The following is a 19,492-nucleotide window of genomic DNA, read 5'->3' as shown; positions in this document are numbered from 1 at the left end:
GGGGGGAGGCACGGTAGGGCCACGGGGCTGCATTGGCCGGGAGGGGCAGGGGGCCGCATCGCTCCGGTTACCGGGGCTGGGATGCGCTTAGGCCTGTCCTCAGCGCCGAGTCGGTGTCCGCCCTGCCCGGCTGTCCCCACCCACCGCAGGGCCGCCTCCGGGGCGGCTGGAGCGCGCCACAGCTCTGGGTGTAAAGGCAAGGCCTGTTCAACGTGTAGCTCTGGAGCCAGGCATGGCCAGGTGGCTCCTGCACCCTCCGGGAGTCCCAAGCCTGGTTTGGTTTTCAATAAATATCGGTAGTCTTCCAACCCTGGCACGATCGAGCTGCCTGCTGCTGGCTGCTGTCCTGCAGGAGTCACGCGGGTGAGTTCTGCGGTGACGTTTCAAGGAGGGCAGAGTGCTAATCAAATAATCACAAGAAACCCCTGGAACGGTTGTAGTAGCTGAGGGTGGAAGACAGGTCTTATTTTTCTCCTGTTTCACCAGTTTCCTGGACTCCAGGTCTTGGCAGCATTTTCTGTGCCATTAAATCCTTTGTTCTGACTCTTTCCCAGACTCGTGAAGGTGTGGGTGAGTTACGGCACTGATCAGGGACTGAAAGCGAGTAAGCAGCAAACGATAAGCAATGGTTCTGCACAGAGTTAGAGGGCACGGGGGAGCTCTAGGTCCTCAAGCTCACTCAAAAGAGACTTCTAAAGGTCAGTAGCTATACACACATGTAAATCTCTATAATTAATAATAACAGGCTAGTTTTATATATTCATCAATCTGCAATTCAGTTTGATAGTGTTCTTTTCAGATTAAGTAGTTCTCCTGTGGTTATAACCCTTTTCTGAGCGGATTAGGAAAATCAAGGTTTTCCATAAAAGTTTAAGCTTAATAGGAATTGGATCAAAACTGGAGCAAGCCCGTAGTCCAAACTCCAGCTACGTGGTTGGGGATGTGGATGTTAGAAACAGTATCTGCTTTGTGTCACAGATTTAGCTGTACTTGCCTGCTACAACGATGGACAGCGAAGTGCAAAGAGATGGCAGAATCCTGGATTTGATCGATGATGCGTGGAGGGAAGATAAATTGCCATACGAGGATGTGGCTATCCCTCTGGTAGGTGAATTGCTACTTATCAATCTAAGTTAAGACCGGTGTGTTTATCACAGCCCCTTCCAAGAAACGGCACAGAGAGTATTGCTTGTGGTGCAGCTAATTTGTACAAAATGTTCCCTGAATGGATCTGACTCACTGTTTTTCTGTCCTATATGCCTGTCATTCCTGTGTGCAGATGAGGACTTGGCTGTTTGTCTCCCCCTTCCCCTGACCAGTTGCCGTATCTCCTCGGAACTGGAGTGCCCTTCCCATCGCACAGTTCTGGGTTTGGCATCAGGGAGAAGTAGAATCATCCTTTCTCTATGCTTCCCCTTCATGTTACTAGTGTTTGAAGCGGTTTCCCAGTTGGTTTGTAGAACAGAGAGGATCAGTCTCATGCTGACAGTTGCAGTCTTGGTTAAACTTTATTTCTACTTTCTGAAATGCCATTAAAAGAAGCTGAAAATTTTTCAAATGTCTTCCTAATCAGTCTTTTCCAAATAAACTGTTGCTGTTGCCAGTTCAAGGATAGTAGTGAACAAACTGGCATCTGCAGTGGGACTCTTGCTTGTAGCGCTGCATCCAACACATGGCAGTTAGTCAGCAGCGTACAGCTTGTTGTATAGCTACGAGGCCAGAGAGATGCAGCTGGGGAAAAGCTACCTCTGATCCCACAGATCCCCAAGTTGGAGCTTCAGATGTCCCCCACTGATGTCTTCCTTAGCCATTTGGGAACTACCAGGGAAGTGAGACGTATCTGAGGATTTTCCCTTTCCTTGTTCTCTCTGGTACACAAGCTTTACTCTGGCTGGCACTGAGAAAGCAGTCATGCTAAGATCGTGGGGATTGATAGGCTTCTGGTTTCTTTTAGCACAGAGACATTTCCAAATCGCCAGTGACATGGCTCAAGCTTTAGCCTTCACACCACTGTCTTTTCAGAGAGGGCAAGGAGTAGCTACACACCTCCAAAATCCATATACACAGCACACAAGTTTTCCTGCCAAGATTTGGGCTTGAGGGAATGATCTTGCAGAGCTGTGATTCTCAGATACAAGAGCCCAAACCCACTTTTTCTTGGGATAACCTTTATTAGGCAGGCTGAATATGATAAACTAGTTTCTTGCTGACATTTGCCTTTACCCTGTGTCCAAACATTACTGTTTCTTTCCTTACAGCCATCTCTTGAGCTACTTACAGTCACATACAGATGGCAGCCTCAGAGCAGGAAGCCTCATCAACTAACAATAGAAAGAAAGGCCTGGCTGTGGATATAAAGATCCCCGGGGATGGGATTGGCTCTGATCACATAGGAAAACCAGCACAAATTCACAGGAGACTTACTCAGCGGCATTGTAAAGGAGTGAACAGAATGGCTGTAAAGTGGTATTTGAGCCTGTCCTGAGCATCTGATGCAGTGCTCACTCGAGAGATTCCTATGAACTCAAATGGGCTCGAATCATATGCTGTTTTCAAAACTGAAAAATTTTATTTTGCTCATGCTGGGATTTCCAGAGATCTAGAACTCAGAATTCTTGCCCAAATGGTATCTGGCAGAATAACATGTGCTCTGTGTGACTGCACCACTACAGCAACACAGAGAACAAATAATGTAAGGAAGGAAAACGAAATCTCAGTTAAACTATACTTCCTCCTTACTGTGTTGTGAGCAGCTCTGTGTTGCACCTGGTAGGGGTTTCTGACTTCTACTGTTGATATAACACAACCACACCTGTGTTCAGCATGTAGAAAGAGGAAGGATTTCTCACCTGCCATAGGAAAGTAACATGTTACAGTTGTCTTAATAACAGCTATAATAAATGTAGTATCTGTATTCTTGGCAACAGCAAAAGAAACACATTGCAAACAAGCAATGGAATAATTGCATCATACTATTATTTACTTATTTTGCATTTGCTATATATTCTCCTTCTTCACTGCATGTGCAGTCTGAGTGTATAGCAAGGCCCCAGGGTCCTGGAAAACCAATTTACCTTTCAGATTAAACACCATATTCACATGAAAAGAATATTGTTCATAACTGGACTTAGTAATATTTTTAACTGGATCAGTATATATGATATGTATTGTTCAGATACACCCCCTGGTCTCGTCTGTGAATTTTTCTATTTATCCATATGAAGTCTTAGTAACCCACTCCTTTCAGGAAGCGTATTATGTGTGGGATGCATTGTACGTCTTTTTTGTTCTCAGAATGAGCTTCCTGAACCAGAGCAAGACAATGGTGGCACAACCGAGTCTGTGAAAGAGCAAGAAATGAAGTGGACAGATTTGGCTCTCCAGTATCTCCATGAAAATGTTCCACCCACGGGAAACTAGTGAATCAGTGAGATCGCGTGCAGTGGATGCATGAATGCAATATAAAAAATATTTTTCAGCTGACCATCGCTGTCATAAGCTTCTCTAAGGAGGAAACAACGTTTCTGAAAAAGGCTCGAATTCAAACAATGGTTCTATTCACAGTGACGAAACACAAGTTTAAAATGCTTCTACAGTGAGTGTGAAATAACAATGGCTATCTCATACCTCAGAGCTAATATCAGAATGTTTCTCTTATGTAAAATTATTTCATATCTTCTGTTAAATTGTTCTTAAGTTGGTGCCAATTCTGATCTTAAATGTTTTCTATATGTGATAAAAGAAATAGTTTTTACTGTCTCAAGTTGTTATTGATTTCAAAGCTCACGATGAGATCATTTCTGACTCTGGAGGCTTATGTCCCAAGAAGTATTCCTGTGTAGTCTGTGGTCAGAGTTCAGTGTACAAAAAACAAATAACCGTAAGTCAGTTGTTACCATCTTTTAACTAGTGTGTGGCTGAGGAAGGTTGTGTCAGGCAGGCGTGAAAGATTGGTCAATAGGATTCAAGTGATCTGTAAACACAGGTGGTTATTTGAACTCCTCATCTCAGGATTTGACGGTGGCAGTGGACAGCACTTGCAGTGCTGACATCCTGGGTATGTTTGCCAATACACGTACTGTAAATAGTCTAATTTATGCTAAAATGGTGGTTACTCAAAATCATTGTCTTTTGAGGGATGATTGAGAGTTACAAGGAAGAGCCTGCAGTCCTGGTGTACCACCTGTTGCACTGATAGCCACTTGGATGAGCTGTCTCAGATGAGAAACGTAAATCTGAGGAAAGTGATGGGGAAAAGAAACAAGTGGGGCTTAACTTCAGGCAATAAATTGTTACCTCTCTGTGCTGAGAAGAAAGGCAAGGCCCTCCTGACTTCTTTATCTCATTTTATCTCTGATTCTCAAATGTCTTTTGCAATAGGTAAAAGCCTTCTGTTCATCTTGCATGTTTCACTGTTGGACCAATTCCTTCGCACCATTGGCAGAACTTGCTAAGGAGAAAATATTTTGACAGAGTTTAGGATTACTGGTAGAGGTGAGAAAGGAACTGGAAGGAAAACAATGTTTCAAATTATTTTCTTTTGCCAGTCCATCAGAAAAAGCACTTTCCTGGAGCTTGCAGCTTCCATACTCCACAGAAGTTTTTTGGTGTCTTTTCTGAATGTTTATCCTCTTCAGAATAACAAAAAACAACTTTTGCTTGTGTGATTACCAAATGGAATCACAGCACAGCACATGTCCTGTGAGACTGTGATTGCTGAGCTGCATGAGGATGGAAAGGCTCAAGGTGCTTGTGAAAAAATCACGTGTGTTGCTGGGTGCACTCCTCTGTCTGAGGTGTAAGCCGTGCCTGCACTAGACAAGCAGCACGCACTTGTCTGAACAAGAAGGAGCTGCAGACAGCCAGCAGGCAGAGTTAAGGATTAACCCAAGAATTAGCAAAGTCAAAAAGCTTAGTATGTACAGCATGGACCAAAGAAACAGCTATGCAGCTGGGAACTGTAATAGTTCCAATAGATCATGACCAGGGGGAAAAAAACAGAGCCTGTGCTTAATGAGGTGTTTCTGATCCTCCCCATGTTCCCTTTCCCTGGCCTACGTTAGGAGAATTTGCAAAGAAAACATAGGCAAAGCTACCACACAGCTTCTATCCAGCAGCCATCCCTGTTCTCTCTTCCCCTCCCCCCTCTCACCCCTTTACAAACTCCCCACCACCCTCATCTTTCCAATTTTGCCACTAGATCTTCCAGCTCCAATTTCAGACTTCCTTTCCTGCCCCTGACAGTTGTCTTTGCATCTGCCATCTTCTTCCTCCTGTCCAGCAAGGAAAAAAAAAGCCTTTCTTACTTGAATTAGAGCTGGATTCATGAGGTTCCAGCTGGTCTGCAAGAAAATGTGGTGGGGATGCCAGATGTGTAAGTGTCATCCTAGACAGTGGTTGCTTGGCAGCCCAATGGGGACCCAGATAGATTGACTCAAACTGATACCTTCCCTTAGTCATGACATCGTGCTGTGCATCTGCCTCCTGCCCGAGATGACAGGATAGTTAGAAGGGATGCTGGGCCACAGTGCTCAGGAAAGCCAGAGGGACATGGGAGAGTAGGGATCATCATGAATGCTACCAACGTAGGGCCCTGTGAAACCAAGTTCTGGCCCTGCCCAGACGCTTATCAGACTTGCAGTGACACCTACATTCTTTGCTGCCTTTTGACATTCTTTGCAAAAGACAAATAGACACGCAATAATTTCCTTAGTTTCAACATGTGTAGTCAAATTGCTGCTTATAGCGCGATACCAAACCATTTGTGTCTTTGATTAGTCATTCCCCAGGGCAAACTATATTTAAAATAAGAAAACCTCGTAGAATAGAAGGTGCCCCACCTTTTTAAGAAGAAGCTTTAGTTGTATAACTAAAGACTGGTCTTAATTTCTTGGCTGGTAACTTCCTCCTTTCACCACACCTACGGCTACTGGCAGAAAAAAGAGAGCAAACTGTTGTCAGAGACAGCAGACACATGCCAAAGAACTTGTGGGATCCTTAAAAACTTTTACCTGTAGAAGTTCCATGTGGAAGTCCATATGCTGGGGCTGTGTGTCGTGTTCATCTACCTTTTGTATGGGGTGAAAACAGGTAAGAAATCAACCGTGTGTTTTGAATGTTTTTGTCAAATATAACATGCTTTGTGTTTTGCAGAAACATTAATGTATCTACCCTCTGCATTATAGTTACTGCCTAGGGTTTTTCACTAGCATTATTTATTTTTGCAAAGCAAATTATACTGGTTATATGAATGTAGTCAGCTCTAAGAGTTCCAAATGTAAAACCAGAAGTCATTTTTATTATCTTTTTCTCACTTTGCAAACATTTCTCTTTTATATAAGTACTATCCATCGACACTGAAAATGTCATTTGAAATCTTCAGAGAAGAATGATTTCTTTTCAGCAGTGTCTTATATGACAGACGCGAAGGACGAATTGCCATTTATGAACAATAAATTTCATTTGATATCCTCACAGCCCTATCAAGAATCAACCTGTGTAACAATAAACAAATGTACTGCCTTGTGTTAGCATTCACATGGGAGCAACTCAAGTTATAGCTCTCTGCTTTGTAGGGAAAACAAACAAAAAGAAAAAAAAAAGTATTCTTATAAATACTAACTTGTATTTCATCAGGTTCTCTGAGTAATATCTTGGGGTCATGTTTTGCTTAGTTTGTTAAATATGTGTAGGTAATGTAGTAATAATAAGTGGAAAAAGAGAATTGTGTGAGAAGGCACCAAGGAAACCCAGTGAGATACTGAAAACCATTTTAAGAGGTAGAGGGCACACTCTCTCTATGGAAAAGTGATGGAATTCTTCAATAATGCTACTGAGATTTGCTGTGCAGAAGTGAAGAGTGCTTAAAGCTGAAGACTTCATTATTGATGCATAAGACCAGTCTGTTGAAACACACCATAAAAAGCTCAGGCAAGGTGACAGGGTTTTGAGTGTCGGTGAAACTGCAGACAGATGCAGAAGCAGCAACACGTTTATCTGAAGTCCAAGCAAGGTGTTGACTCGGTGAGCAGCCCCCTTCACAGGCTCTGTGTGGCAATACGGTCTCCCAAGGACCACAGCTAGGACAACTACAAATCTGACCAAGTGACCACTGACCCATTGAAGTGAAAATCTGTTGGAACTTCACTTTGCAAAAGGACACACTGGTGGAGTTAAAAAACTCAGCTGCTATTCTATTCATGCAGACAGCCTCAAGACCACAGCCCCAAAATGCCACTATTGCAAACCCTGCCTGTCTATAGAATGAACATCCAGGACAGAAGGAAGAAAAAGCCTACAAACACTGTCTCCAAGAAAGGAGTGAGAGAGACCAGAGGAATGCAGGCCTTAAGTAGCACTGACTGCAGTAAATACCACAGAGTCTGCCTGGGACCATTCTCATGACCGCAACACTCCCACCTGGGAGTATATAACTTCATTATATATATATATATTGCAGCCCCTCCTGCTGCAATAGCGCCTCAGAGGCTGATCTCAAGCTCGAGACAAAAGATGTCCAGCTCCCACATAGGAACATCAGTTTAACAGATTGGTATGCCCCCTGCTACAGGTGCTGAGATGTCAGAGCACCTTGCCCAGGAAACTGCTGTTTGCCGTCCTATTTTACATATCAGAAAATTGAGCAGAGGGAGAAAACTGAATTGCCTGAGGCTGTTCAGCAAGCTAATGGCCAAGACAGAGCTGGGAGCAAGTTAATGGGACACTGGGTTAATTGCCACATTTATTCATCTTTCCCGGAGGAAAGTGGTCTGCTGGATACGGGTTAAGTATAGTGCCAGGCTGTGAGTTTCCACCTCGCTTATTTGCTTGCAGACTTAATCTCAGTAAGCCTCTTGCCCCATCAGAGAAATCTTGTTGCAGTTTCAAAGACACTTCCAGCCATTTGGGTAGGATTCACTGTGCTTATCAGAATGAAGAGCAAAGCCAGGATAACTGGCTGTCCTCATGTGTCAGCTTTTGTAACACATGGTGGATGAGTCTGGGATATGCACCAGCTTGCCAGAAGTGAAGCTGGCACGTTTTCCCCCACTATTAGCACTGATCTGATTTTGTTAATCAAAATAGAACAAATCTAACAGACTTGGTGCAGATATAACAAGGCTTTTTTAAACAATTCCTGTGTTAGGTATTAGCAAATGCCGATCAGCTCTTTAAAAGGTCTTCTTTACCAGAAGGTTTGGGTTGTTCTGGTGACAAACATAGTGCTTGCTCCTTGGGGCAAGTCTCAGCACAATGGAGGAGATGTAGAAACAAATTAAGCAATCAGTGCAATCTTGCACTATATAGAAGTAATTCTTGCCTGGCATTTCTGCCTATATTCCTACAGCTTCAGTGGCAGTAAAGATGATTAACAATATTGTATAATAATACTATACAGTAACAATTTCTAGTTATTAGTAAAAAATAATTGTATTTTTTTATGTTGCAGTAGCACCTAGAGGACAGTCGTTGAGTATCACTGTGTATGCTGGTATATGTCAGCAAAAAATGATAACTTTTCTCTGCTAGTTACTTTGAGATCTCCACATGAGCAGTGTCATAAGAGAACTCTTGCTGCTGTTTCTCTGGAGCATCTTGGCACTGTAAGAACGAGGTGAGAGCAAGCTGGTCAGGAGACAGCCACCCAGGTCACCTTTACTCTTGCAAGCAGAGCCCAGAGTCACACTGCCCCTGGGAGCCCTGACTGAAGCATTACAGAGGCAGAACACCCTCAATTCAAAGGCCACTGATTTCAACTCATGTTCATTGGGCCTGGCTGAGGGCTCATTTTCCACCACTCCTGTCCTGCTATTCATATTTTACCATAGGCTTTATACAGGAAGGACTCCATGGATTTCAAATGTTAAAATTTATTTCTGAATTTATGTTAGCAATTTAAAATATCCAGTTGGACTTAACTGCAACATCCTTTTAGCCTATTAACTTTCATTTCTGGAGTTTCTGGGGCTTCTACAAAGTAATTAGCAGAACTATGGCAACTGAGCAGATTATTTTATGTGCTGGGCACATAGCATTTATATCACGCTCATGCTCCTGATTTCCATAGGAGGAGAAAAGGGAAAGTTGCTTGTAGAAACTGTGAGAGTTTCATCATTTAGAAATTAAAATGCACAGCGTATTGGAGATTTGTTAGAGCACAATTAGCTTACAGCTGCAGGTTTTCTAAACCCTTCTACCTACTGCACAGCCCTTTAAGCAACAAAGATCAGGAAGATTTCTCTAGCAACTGCAGCCTGAATGATTACTGCAGCCCAGGCTGTATGTGTGAGAGAGACACTCTCTCCCACAAGGTTCTTCAATAAGATTAAGGGGATTTGGGGAAAAGGATTGTGAGCCAGGAAGAGGCTGCAAAACCTGGGAGGGCCTTCATAAGCAGTGTCTGTCTGGAAACAGTTATTCCATTCCCTGCCAGTGCCCTGTTGGAGATTGTACTGGACTCTGAAGGCTCAGCTGGTGTTCTGCTGGAAAAGCAAGGAACAAAGACAGGCTTTCAAATGGCAGAGACCGTCCCATAAAGCAGCACTTACATAAAATACAGTTACTCTTCAGCTGTGTATAAAGCAATATCAGTAACATATCTCATGCAGTCAAAGGGTGTCCCATTTCGCAGTCTGAAATAGCAGGCTGCATCTGCAAATACAAATGAAGCATTGAGCTGTCCCTCACAACAGCAAGATCCTCTGCAGCTTGTCAGCTCCAGACTGGAGTTACAAACAAACCACAAGGATATCTCTTTACCCTAGAACCTGCCCAGAGCATCTGGGTGTGCTCTCAAACCAATACAGCAACCACCCTAGTTGTCAGTCTCTAATACCTTCCTCACACTAGTGGGATTTTTGGAGAAAGTCCATACCATCTCTCAGCTGCTAGTGGAAGCAGGACTGTGCTGTTTCAGGGAATGCTGCTCCAAGAAGGTACACTTGCTGTCTTTGTTCCAACATGGCAACAAAACCTAAGTTTCAGGGTATCTCCAGTCATGAACGTGATGGAGAGGAAAGGAGAAGCCCCGGCTCGGACAGCTCATAGCATATGTACCTGGGCCTGTGCAGGGCAGGCAGGTAGAAAAGGTCAAAGCAAACACATTGGTGCTAACCTCAGGATTGCCACACTGCTCTTTTCAGATCCTGGGAAGACATGCCCTGCATTCACAGCTCTCAGCATCAGCAATGCTTTGATAGGGACAGACCTGAAAGTGAAGCTGCTGCTCTACACCAGACAGAACCCAAACTGTGCTGAAGAGCTCGATTCAGCAGCCTCCAAGCATCTAGATGTGACCAAGAAAACTACCTTCATCATCCACGGATACCGACTCACAGGCTCTATCCCGGTCTGGATCCCTGACTTGGTACATCTTCTGCTTTCTGTAGAAGACATGAACGTCATCGTTGTGGACTGGAACCAGGGGGCAACAACTCTCATCTACAGTAATGCTTCCAGAAACTGCAAGAAAGTTGCTGAGATTCTGAAGAAACTTATTGATGAAATGTTGGTAAGTTGAACGTTCACACTATGATATAGTCGTTAATGCACAGTATGTAAAGGGCACAAAGGAACTGTTTAAACACAGCAGGATGTCTGGGAAAAGAAACTCCTAAAAAGGAATGCATTTATTTTTGGAAGTGCAGCTATACTGCAGTGCCACATTCTACCCTTGGACTTGGTATGATGGTATTTTGTTGCAATATTCAGTTTACGCTCTAAGTCTCTACATTTCTGGATACAAAACTCTACAGATATGTTTTCCCATACATAGAAACTCTATTTCCACTTTCTGGATGTCCAAAAGTCAGCTTATGGGTATCAGCTACAGTTTGCAGCTCCTCCTGCAATTGACTGTTGCACAGGCACAGTCAATGATGACACTGGCTCATTAGGATTGTTGTGTCTGCTAATGCCTTGCAGGAACCTCATGTGGGCAACTGGAGTTGTGGGCAACTCATGGGGCCTGTGAATACTCGTTCCTGTCCACACTTGTAGTCACTGCCCCAGGAAAATACAACCATTGCCTGAACTGTTCTCATCGCAGCTCTCTCAGATATGAGCCCTCAACATGAGTGCTAGTTGTACTATGGGACTATCAGAGGGGGAATATTTACACAGAGTGGAACACACCAAGGGAAAATGTGGGAAAAGCAGGGAGATGCATTTACATTCCTCCTCCTGATATTTTTTATGCCTTTCATGTGCCTAAAATCTGTGACCACGAGTACTTTTAAATCGCAGGTTGATGGAGCATCACTTGACTCCTTGCACATGATAGGAGTGAGCCTGGGAGCACACATCTCTGGCTTTGTGGGACAGATGTTTGATGGTACACTTGGAAGAATCACAGGTAAGCCCTTCTTCCTGTCAGTCCTTTTGCTTTGAGGATAGCTGTTCACCATGAGCGGAGCGAGCTGCACAGTACGGAAGTGATGCCATGCGCATGGTTTTGTGTTGCAGGCCTTGACCCAGCAGGCCCCTTGTACAGAGGAAAGCCGCCTAGTGAGAGGCTGGATCCTACAGACGCACAGTTTGTTGATGTCATTCATTCGGACACCGATGGTATGCAACGTTTCTCCTCTTTACCATTATGAGGAAACCTAGAAACTCAGGGGGAGCACAGGAAAGCGGGGGCTCTGGTAGGCAGCAGTGCTGGGGGATCCTTGCTTCTTTGGCCTAGGAGGACAGCAGTCTCCTTCACTGGTGCTGTGAAGGGCCCTGTGGTCCTGTGTTCCTCACACTGTGCTCAGCACTCCCTCAGGAGCTGCTGTTTTATTTGCATTTCAAAACATGCTGCTGTTCTACAGCAATTATAGCCTTGTGGCCCATGAAGTACAAGGACTTAGGCCCTGGTGCAGGAATGCCCTGTTGCTACCGCAGCACACAGTCCTGCCACAGCAGTTCCACACTAACGCCGCACTGCTGGTCAGGCTGCCGCCAAGCACGCAGCATCTCAAAAGCTAGTCACACAGCTCAATGCCTTGCACAGCAGATCAGCTATCCCCAACCCCGTGGCTCCCTGCATGATGCTTCCAGTCTTCATCCCACCTCCCATGGGCTAAACCTTCCTCTAGGGCGAATCTGGAATCTTCCTCAGCTCGCTCCTTTCCCAACCAGTGCACAGCATGTCTTCGCATCTGCCAGCCAGGCCAGCAGTGTGATGCAAGCCCTCCACTCTGCTCCCACTGGCATCCTACCCCCAGCACTAGGCTTTCCCACCTCATTGCTGCCTCTCGTCTTCTCCCAGTCCCTCCAAGAACTCGGACTTCAGCAGCACAGCAATACCCAGTGTTTCACATCCCTTTTCCTCTCCCACACACAGCGACACAAAAAGCCAAATTTTGTACTCACATGCACAGACTTATTTTAGGTATTTGATACCACTGCTAAAATGACGCAGCTGGGTCACAACTGTTTGGCCTGCTGCCTAAATAGATGAATGACATTAATATTCCTGCACAGACAGGCATCCTAGAGCTAAATAACTATTATTTTTTCCAGTTATGTTTCTTTCTTCTTCATTTTACGATTTAATATTCCCTCCCCCTACCCCTCATATTTTCTTTTGTCAGGACTAGGTTACACAGACGCACTAGGCCACATAGACTTCTACCCCAACGGCGGGACCGACCAGCCTGGCTGTCCACTGACAATATTTTCTGGTAATTAATTCTGCATTGAATTGCACAAACACTGACAAAATGTTTCCAATCAGAAAAGAGGAGAAGGCCAGAGAAACATCATCACTGCTTAGAAAATACATGAAAACCACATTCTGGGAAAGCCATGACAGCAATCTCTTCCCAGCACTGATGTGGCACACTGACATAACAGGAGTTTAGCTGATGTGCACCAGGCAGACGTATGAGTGAGGGGTGATCTTCTGCTCTCTGTCACAAATGCAAATGGGATTAATTTTCCGTGCAAAAAGTCATCAGGCAGATTTGTGCCTTCATTTTGTGACAATGTTTAGAAAACCTGTGGGATATTTTTTTTTTAATTACTTAGAACACACACAAAACCCCAAGGACTAGCAATGGAAATAAACTGTTCAGAAAACAGGTTCAAGATGAATGTGGGGTAGGCAGTTATACCGAATCCAATGCACCTTTCTTGGCAGTGACAGATAGTGCAGTCTGGCAGGTAGAGCCCTAGTCTTGAATGCAAGAAAGCTCTTTTCCTTTGCAGCCCGGCAGCAGAACTGGTTTTATGAAAACTGGGTGAAGAAGATACCTCACAAAAGAAAAGGCAGTAATGTGAACTCAACCCTTATCAGACCCAAGAGAATCTACACAGGAAACCAGCCTGAAACAAAAATCCATAGGAAATGAGGCTTCACTCATTTTGCTGCTCATGCAACAACTCGTTTTATTAGTTATGTCTTTCTAAAGAGTTTTTAACACCAAAATGGAAGGCCATGTGCAAAAAAGAAAAGCAATATCCAGCTGTCAGGCCTGAGCTCAGAGAGAAGATGAGGAGACCCGAGACGGAGTAGGATCCATAGCTGGATCCTCTGGAACTACAGTAACAATACAAACAAACATGTTTTTAAAACCAAGAAAGACAAGAAGAAAAGTAAAGTGGACATAGGCACAGCTGAGTGCACTCAAAGGGAGGCGCTAGTGCCCACTCACTGTTCTGCCACAGCCCAGTGCAATCTGTTGTGTTCAGACTGGTCAGTGACTGTCCAATGGTGTGTCCTTTTCGCTAGTGCATTAATACTGTTTTCCTGAAGCATGAGGATTGCTAACAAAATATTTCTTCTCTATGTATGATTAAGGATTGCAGTATTTTAAATGTGACCACCAGAGGTCTGTTTTCCTGTTCATGTCATCTCTGAAACAGAGCTGCAATATTACTGCATACCCGTGTGACTCATACAGAAATTACAGGAATGGCAAATGTACCAGCTGTGAAACTTTTTGGCCTATGCCATGTCCCATCCTAGGTAAGGATCCAGAGAACGTAAATACATCCTGTGTCTGACAGAGCTGCCCATCATTACTGTAACTTGGTGTGTGACAAATGTTTTGCTAAAGGACTAACACAACACAGTGCTTTGCAAAAGCATGTAAGTTATTTCCACCGAGGTTTTTGAGGTGGTCTCTCCTTGACTTCTGCAGAGGTACAAGCCTCTGATGCAGGCAAAAGAGGCCTGAGAAATTTCCCTGCTCTTTGTACGGTCACATCATGTTATGATCTAGAAAAGAAATCCACATGTAAAGGATCCAGAACTAGAAAAGCCAAAACAAGACTTGGGATCTTTACACTAAAGTCACAAAAACAATGAATTAAAGTCCGTTAGTTGCAGAGTTTGAGGGATAGGGGCATGTTCTTGCTAAAACAGAATCTTTTCTAAGAAATTTTCAGCACCACAAACCCCTCTTGACTCTAAAAGGAATGGCAGAGGGGTGAACAAAGGGTATTCTGCTTTTTTGTAACTGACCAACAGAGGTGTCCCAGCTTGGATGTGACAGCCCAGCTTCAGGCTGCCATTTCTGAAATGTTGATGCTAAAAAAACCTGACACTTCCAGAGATGAACTTGCAAAGCTAAGGGGCTGATTTTCATTCTGCACTGCAAAATTAAATCCTTCTTGACCATGGATATCAGACGTGGAAAAAGATCAATCTTAAAATAAGTGCTGAACAGTAACCAGGCATATTTAGACACTCAGTTGGCTTTAGTTACACAAGTAAAATTAAGCCCTGGTATAAGTCTACAGAGTATGGGAGCATGTGTCACAGTAATACCTTGCAGCTGGCAAGGAATATACTATTTCTTAAATACTTGCTTTGTTATTTTCAGCAATTCAGTTGCTTATATCCCTGTGCAGTAACTCTCTGTTTCTTTCTGTTTTCTTCTGTTTTCATTTTCAAACTGTCATCTATAGGTTATTATGCCCATAAGTGGAAAAGCTATTTAACACAACAGAGCCATCCAGTGACAAGTATGTTTTTTGATACAGCGGACAAAGAGCCATTTTGTAGTAAGTGACTAAGATTTCTGAGATGATTTTTCTTTGTGTATTGCCTCCTTCAGCAATAGCTGAACCAGAGATGGTTAGTTGCTATTGGCATCATAGCCAGCATTTTAGAAACAAAGCCAGTGGCTGCTGGATAGAATTGAGTCCACCTGCAGTCTTGTCATTACATTTCTTACCTGCAAACCTGCCTGGTGCTGTGAAAGCCAACTACTCGCTAGAGATGTGCAAGAACAGGCTCATCTTGCTTACAGTGCTAGGAAATTTGTTGAGAACATGCAAATGAAACATAAAAGGGTAGTTCCTAAACCATGTTTCAAAACAACACACCACTCTTTTGTGCAAGAAAGAGGTGTGTGGGAACAATGAGAGTCAAAGACATGCTCTGAGCTGAACAGGTAAAAAAGCTACCCTGGACAAAAGTGAAAGGCACAGGAAAAGGGCCCAGGCAAGGGAGAATCAAGGGTGAAAAAAGGTTTCACCCTCATGATCACCAACATACCAAGCCATGGGCAGGGATTATGGCCTGAGCTCCAGTGCTGGTCAGCAAATGAATTCAGGGAGTTACAGACCAGAGTAGAGAGCAGACGATTCTGCTCCATGACAGAGAAGACAAATGAAAGATGCTGAGAACAGAAATGAAAGGGATCAGAGGCGGACAGGAGAAAAAAAGGCAATCTGAAAATGAACGGGGAAGGCAGGGAGTGAAAGGTGGTGTGCTGAAAGCCATACATAGAGGCCATCTTGCATGCCACTTGTGAGCCCTTGCTGTAGTACTTTCCCAGACATCTCTTAGTATTTCTGTTAGAAATCTCTGCAAAGGAAGACGAAAGAGATTTTAGACATAAATTGAACGAGTTGTGTCAAATGAGCAAATGGGAGAAAGACCTGCAGCTCAGTTCCCAGACAGGCACACAGTCAGGCTGGAAAGCAGAGTGTGCAGAGTCTAACCACCCTCTCTCTCACCTCAGTTTATCACTACTTTGTGGATATTATTACATGGAACAAAGACACCAGAAGAGGCACCTTCAGCATTGTACTAGCTGATGAAACTGGGAAGAAGGCAGAATCTAAAGTTAATCCGTAAGTTTTACCAATCTCACAATCTGTAAATGTTAGCAAATCACTTGGTACAACTGCATCCGGGGAGTTGTACCTGGGAGGAGGCAAGATATCCTCCTCTAATTTCTCTGCTGGTACTTGATAGTGTACGTGCCTTCGGGCTTGTCCGGCCCTATGTGATTTTCCCAGACTCCCCCAGCACACACCAGCTGACAGCCCAGCCAGGGTTTGGACCCTTCTCAGTCATCTTAAGGACCGAAGTGGACAATCTCAGCCAGCGGCATGGCTATCCTAGGCTTCCACTAAAACAGGAGGAAAAACACATCTACCCCTCTTTCCTTCCCTTTCCTGGAAGTGTTCTGTTCCAGCTCTGGGTGCCCAAGACAGCTGGCATGAACCTGGGCCTGAATATGTAACATCCAAATCAATTCATTCCACTTGGAGAGGCAAATTAATGGTGTTTATGTGGACATGCAAATTCCTGATTGATCTAAACACACTTCAGCCAAACAAGTCCTGCTCAACTAGTTTTCCCAAGCGTCTCTAACTGCATATTCTCTCAGCCGTATCTGCTTGCACTGGAGCAATCTGCATAGCTCCCTGGGGCTGCACAACAGGACCACCCCGCTCTGCCAAGTGTGTGACAGCCCACCAGGCAGCATGCTTACACACACACGTCGTAAACACCTTTGACAGGTTAAAACTTGTCCTATTTGTCAGGCCTCCTAAAACTTCTAAACAAAGCCAGTCATGTTGAGTATTGCAACCGGGATATGCTTCCAGTCACATCTGCATGGTTCACCTTCATAAGGGAAACCTTAAACTATGTCCATACAACTGGCTATATAAAGAACGTGTGGTGTGGCCACAGCGTTTTTGTGAGCAGCTGTGCTACTTTTGCCCCAAGACCGGTGCAGTTTTCACACATATCTCAAAGTGAAACCAGTCACTCTGTCAAAAAAGACCAAGGTCAAACCCCAGACCTGCGAGGCTTCACGTCTTTAAACCCGTGCTATTTTCCTATCCTGAGAAGCTGGATTACTCTCCATTAATCCCGGTCAAAGCTGCACTGTTTCACAGACGCTTCTGCTGCATTTGCCAGAAGAGAACTACCAGAAATTTAGTTAGGGACATTAATACCCCCAAGGTAGAGTCTTCCATTTGTAGAGCTACCTCAGCCATACAGTGTTGTTACAACCAGATTTTTATATACAGCAACATATTCTGCAAACTCCACAGATGACTCAGCACTCAGGTCTGCACAGCCAGCCATGTACGAACAACATTTGGGTCTAGTCCACTCGAGTTCAAAGCAGAATCACAGCGAGGATTCTGGTTTGGGACCAGAGCAAACAGCATCAGACTTCTGTGTCCCCACTCCCGCCCCAAATAACAGAGTGCAAAAGTGGCTGAGCAGGTTCACACCTGGAGACCTGAATCCACACCCATTTCCTGTAAATCAGAAACTAATCATAAGTTCAGTCCTCCTCCTCCTCCCCCGGCACTGTTTCTAATATTATACTGAATATATTAAAAATGGAGCTATTCCCTTGGTGACTCTCTGACACCTTGTCTGCTTTATCTTTAGAGAAGCTGCAGCCTTTCAGCAGTACAACCAAATCACTTTGCTAATTGGATTCGACCAGGACTTTGAAAACGTAGAAAGAATTTCCTTGACATTTTCCACAGGATCTGTCATTGGCCCAAAATTCAAACTCAGGATTCTCCAAATGAGGTTCCGGTCACTTACAAATCCAGAAAGGTAAGCAGATGTTTAGAAACCATTTCTGTCATTGCAAACTGGACAGAAGTAAATTAATCTCCCAGATGCCTGGCCTGGCTGAGTTCGTCCAGAAAAAATATATTTATTTCACATTTAATAATTCTTGCACACATATCTTGGGAATAAATTCTGCCTTTAGTGCATGCACACAAATCCCATAGCTGAACTTGAACACAGAGGTTGTCTTATTGTACTGAAAACATGTAATTAGTGGTCTGACTCTGACATGGTCTGACATTTGAACCTTTGGTGAGGAAAATGACCTTTGAGTAGCTATAGAGAAGCTGCCCAGGCCTGAACTCTGGGCTGAAAGTAAATGCAACTCTCAGGGAAATACAGATGTCCAGCCCCAAATACACGTTTTATATCCCAGTCAATTTCTATGTCCGGTCAAACAGGGAGATTAATCTACTCCTGGAATTCCAGTAACTGGGAGCTGCTCGCCACTATGCCTCAAAGCACTGACTACTGTCCACAACATCATGAGGTACCTACCAGGTTCATTTGCTGATGAGATTTCTACAGCCGCTTCAATAGCCTTGTTAACCTCTGTCTGCTCTACAGTCCTACCCTTACACTTCCCTGATTTTTAGGGAACCTTTGGAGGAGGGGATCTCTGCCTGAGCTCAGCGAGTACAGAATCTCTTAGGTTGACCTTGTGTGCAAGGACAGTATGTGGACATCAAGCCATACGTGCTTTAAATTTGGGTTAAAACAAGGACTGCACACCACAGAGTGAGAAGGGTGGAGCAAAAAAAGGACAGACCTGCAGAACAGGTTTCTTTGCAGTTCATGAAGGTCTGCTACCCTTACCTTAGTCATTGTGCATGTCTAATAAGCAAAGTCCTTCTGCAGCTCCCCCTCACTGACACTCCCCTTCTCCTGTCCTACACCTCCACAGTCACTTCCAGTCCCAGATCCACATTTAATCTTTTAAAAAGTAGATGCAAATGCCCAAACATTTCATCAGAGGCTGTCCACTCTCCCCTAGGAGGGGCTGCCACAGGCTATGAGTACCGTTTCATGACTATTTTAACACCATTAAGTAATCAGTCACTGCCATAAGGAGGGATGTCCTGCCCTCTCTCCTTCCCTATGCCAGGGCTAATGCTCATGTAGCCCCAGCTGAAAGCCTAAGTATTGCCTCGATTTTTCGGCTGGGCTAGTTCTAAGCCAGATCAATACCTGGTCTCAGCTCAGAGTGGCAGCACAATCCCAAATGCTGACACCAGGGAATTGGCAGGAACACGCAGGTGGGCAAGGGGAGATGGAAGGACCACCCGTTTGGTGGTCATGCAAGTGTAGACTGGCTTAAAGGGTACCATGAACTCTGTAGCCAATACCTCAGTTTGCTCGCTGTTTTGTTGTTCCATGAGGCAAAGCAAAAGATAATGTATAACAGAATGAAAATACGCTCAAGGTATCCCTGACCTCAGTAAGGCTTGGAGTCCACCTCACTTATTGTCTTGAGAACGTGACTTTATTTAAGCCTCCAGCATGCTGGGAGACTTGCCTGGGGGATGATACAAGAAAGGCCAATTTTTCACTTTTGGCTCCTGTTGACTGTTTTTATGCAGACCACAGCTGTGCAGGTACGACCTTGTCCTGATGGAGAACACCAAGAAAACCTTCAAGCCCATCCCATGTTGGAGCAGGAGCTAA

At 44.3% G+C, this 19,492-nt stretch overlaps 2 protein-coding genes across 3 annotated transcripts; both read left to right on the top strand.

Annotated features, from left to right (window-relative positions):
* Positions 1 to 169: 169 nt before the first annotated feature.
* ANAPC13 (anaphase promoting complex subunit 13) lies at positions 170 to 3,759 on the top strand. Of its 2 annotated transcripts, none has more exons than XM_009284962.2 (3): positions 170 to 363; positions 979 to 1,104; positions 3,295 to 3,759. In XM_009284962.2, the coding sequence occupies exons 2-3, from the start codon at positions 1,006 to 1,008 to the stop codon at positions 3,418 to 3,420; spliced, it is 225 nt and encodes a 74-aa protein (XP_009283237.1). In that variant the 5' UTR covers positions 170 to 363; positions 979 to 1,005; the 3' UTR covers positions 3,421 to 3,759. The 2 variants fall into 2 exon arrangements, with proteins under 2 accessions (XP_009283237.1, XP_009283236.1); XM_009284961.2 differs by lacking the exon at positions 170 to 363 and adding an exon at positions 569 to 698.
* A 2,279-nt stretch (positions 3,760 to 6,038) lies between these two features.
* Positions 6,039 to 19,492, top strand: LIPH (lipase H). Its single transcript, XM_009284997.1, has 10 exons — positions 6,039 to 6,090; positions 10,143 to 10,510; positions 11,245 to 11,353; positions 11,464 to 11,565; positions 12,576 to 12,665; positions 13,784 to 13,951; positions 14,896 to 14,991; positions 15,957 to 16,068; positions 17,636 to 17,809; positions 19,408 to 19,492. Exons 1-10 carry the CDS (start codon positions 6,039 to 6,041, stop codon positions 19,490 to 19,492), a joined length of 1,356 nt encoding a protein of 451 aa, XP_009283272.1.

The sequence above is a fragment of the Aptenodytes forsteri genome, unplaced genomic scaffold (assembly GCF_000699145.1).
Source record: "Aptenodytes forsteri isolate BGI_AS27 unplaced genomic scaffold, ASM69914v1 Scaffold679, whole genome shotgun sequence".
NCBI classification, from domain to species: domain Eukaryota; kingdom Metazoa; phylum Chordata; class Aves; order Sphenisciformes; family Spheniscidae; genus Aptenodytes; species Aptenodytes forsteri.
Note: the sequence above shows the minus strand (reverse complement) of the source record. Positions and strands in the feature narration are given on the sequence as shown.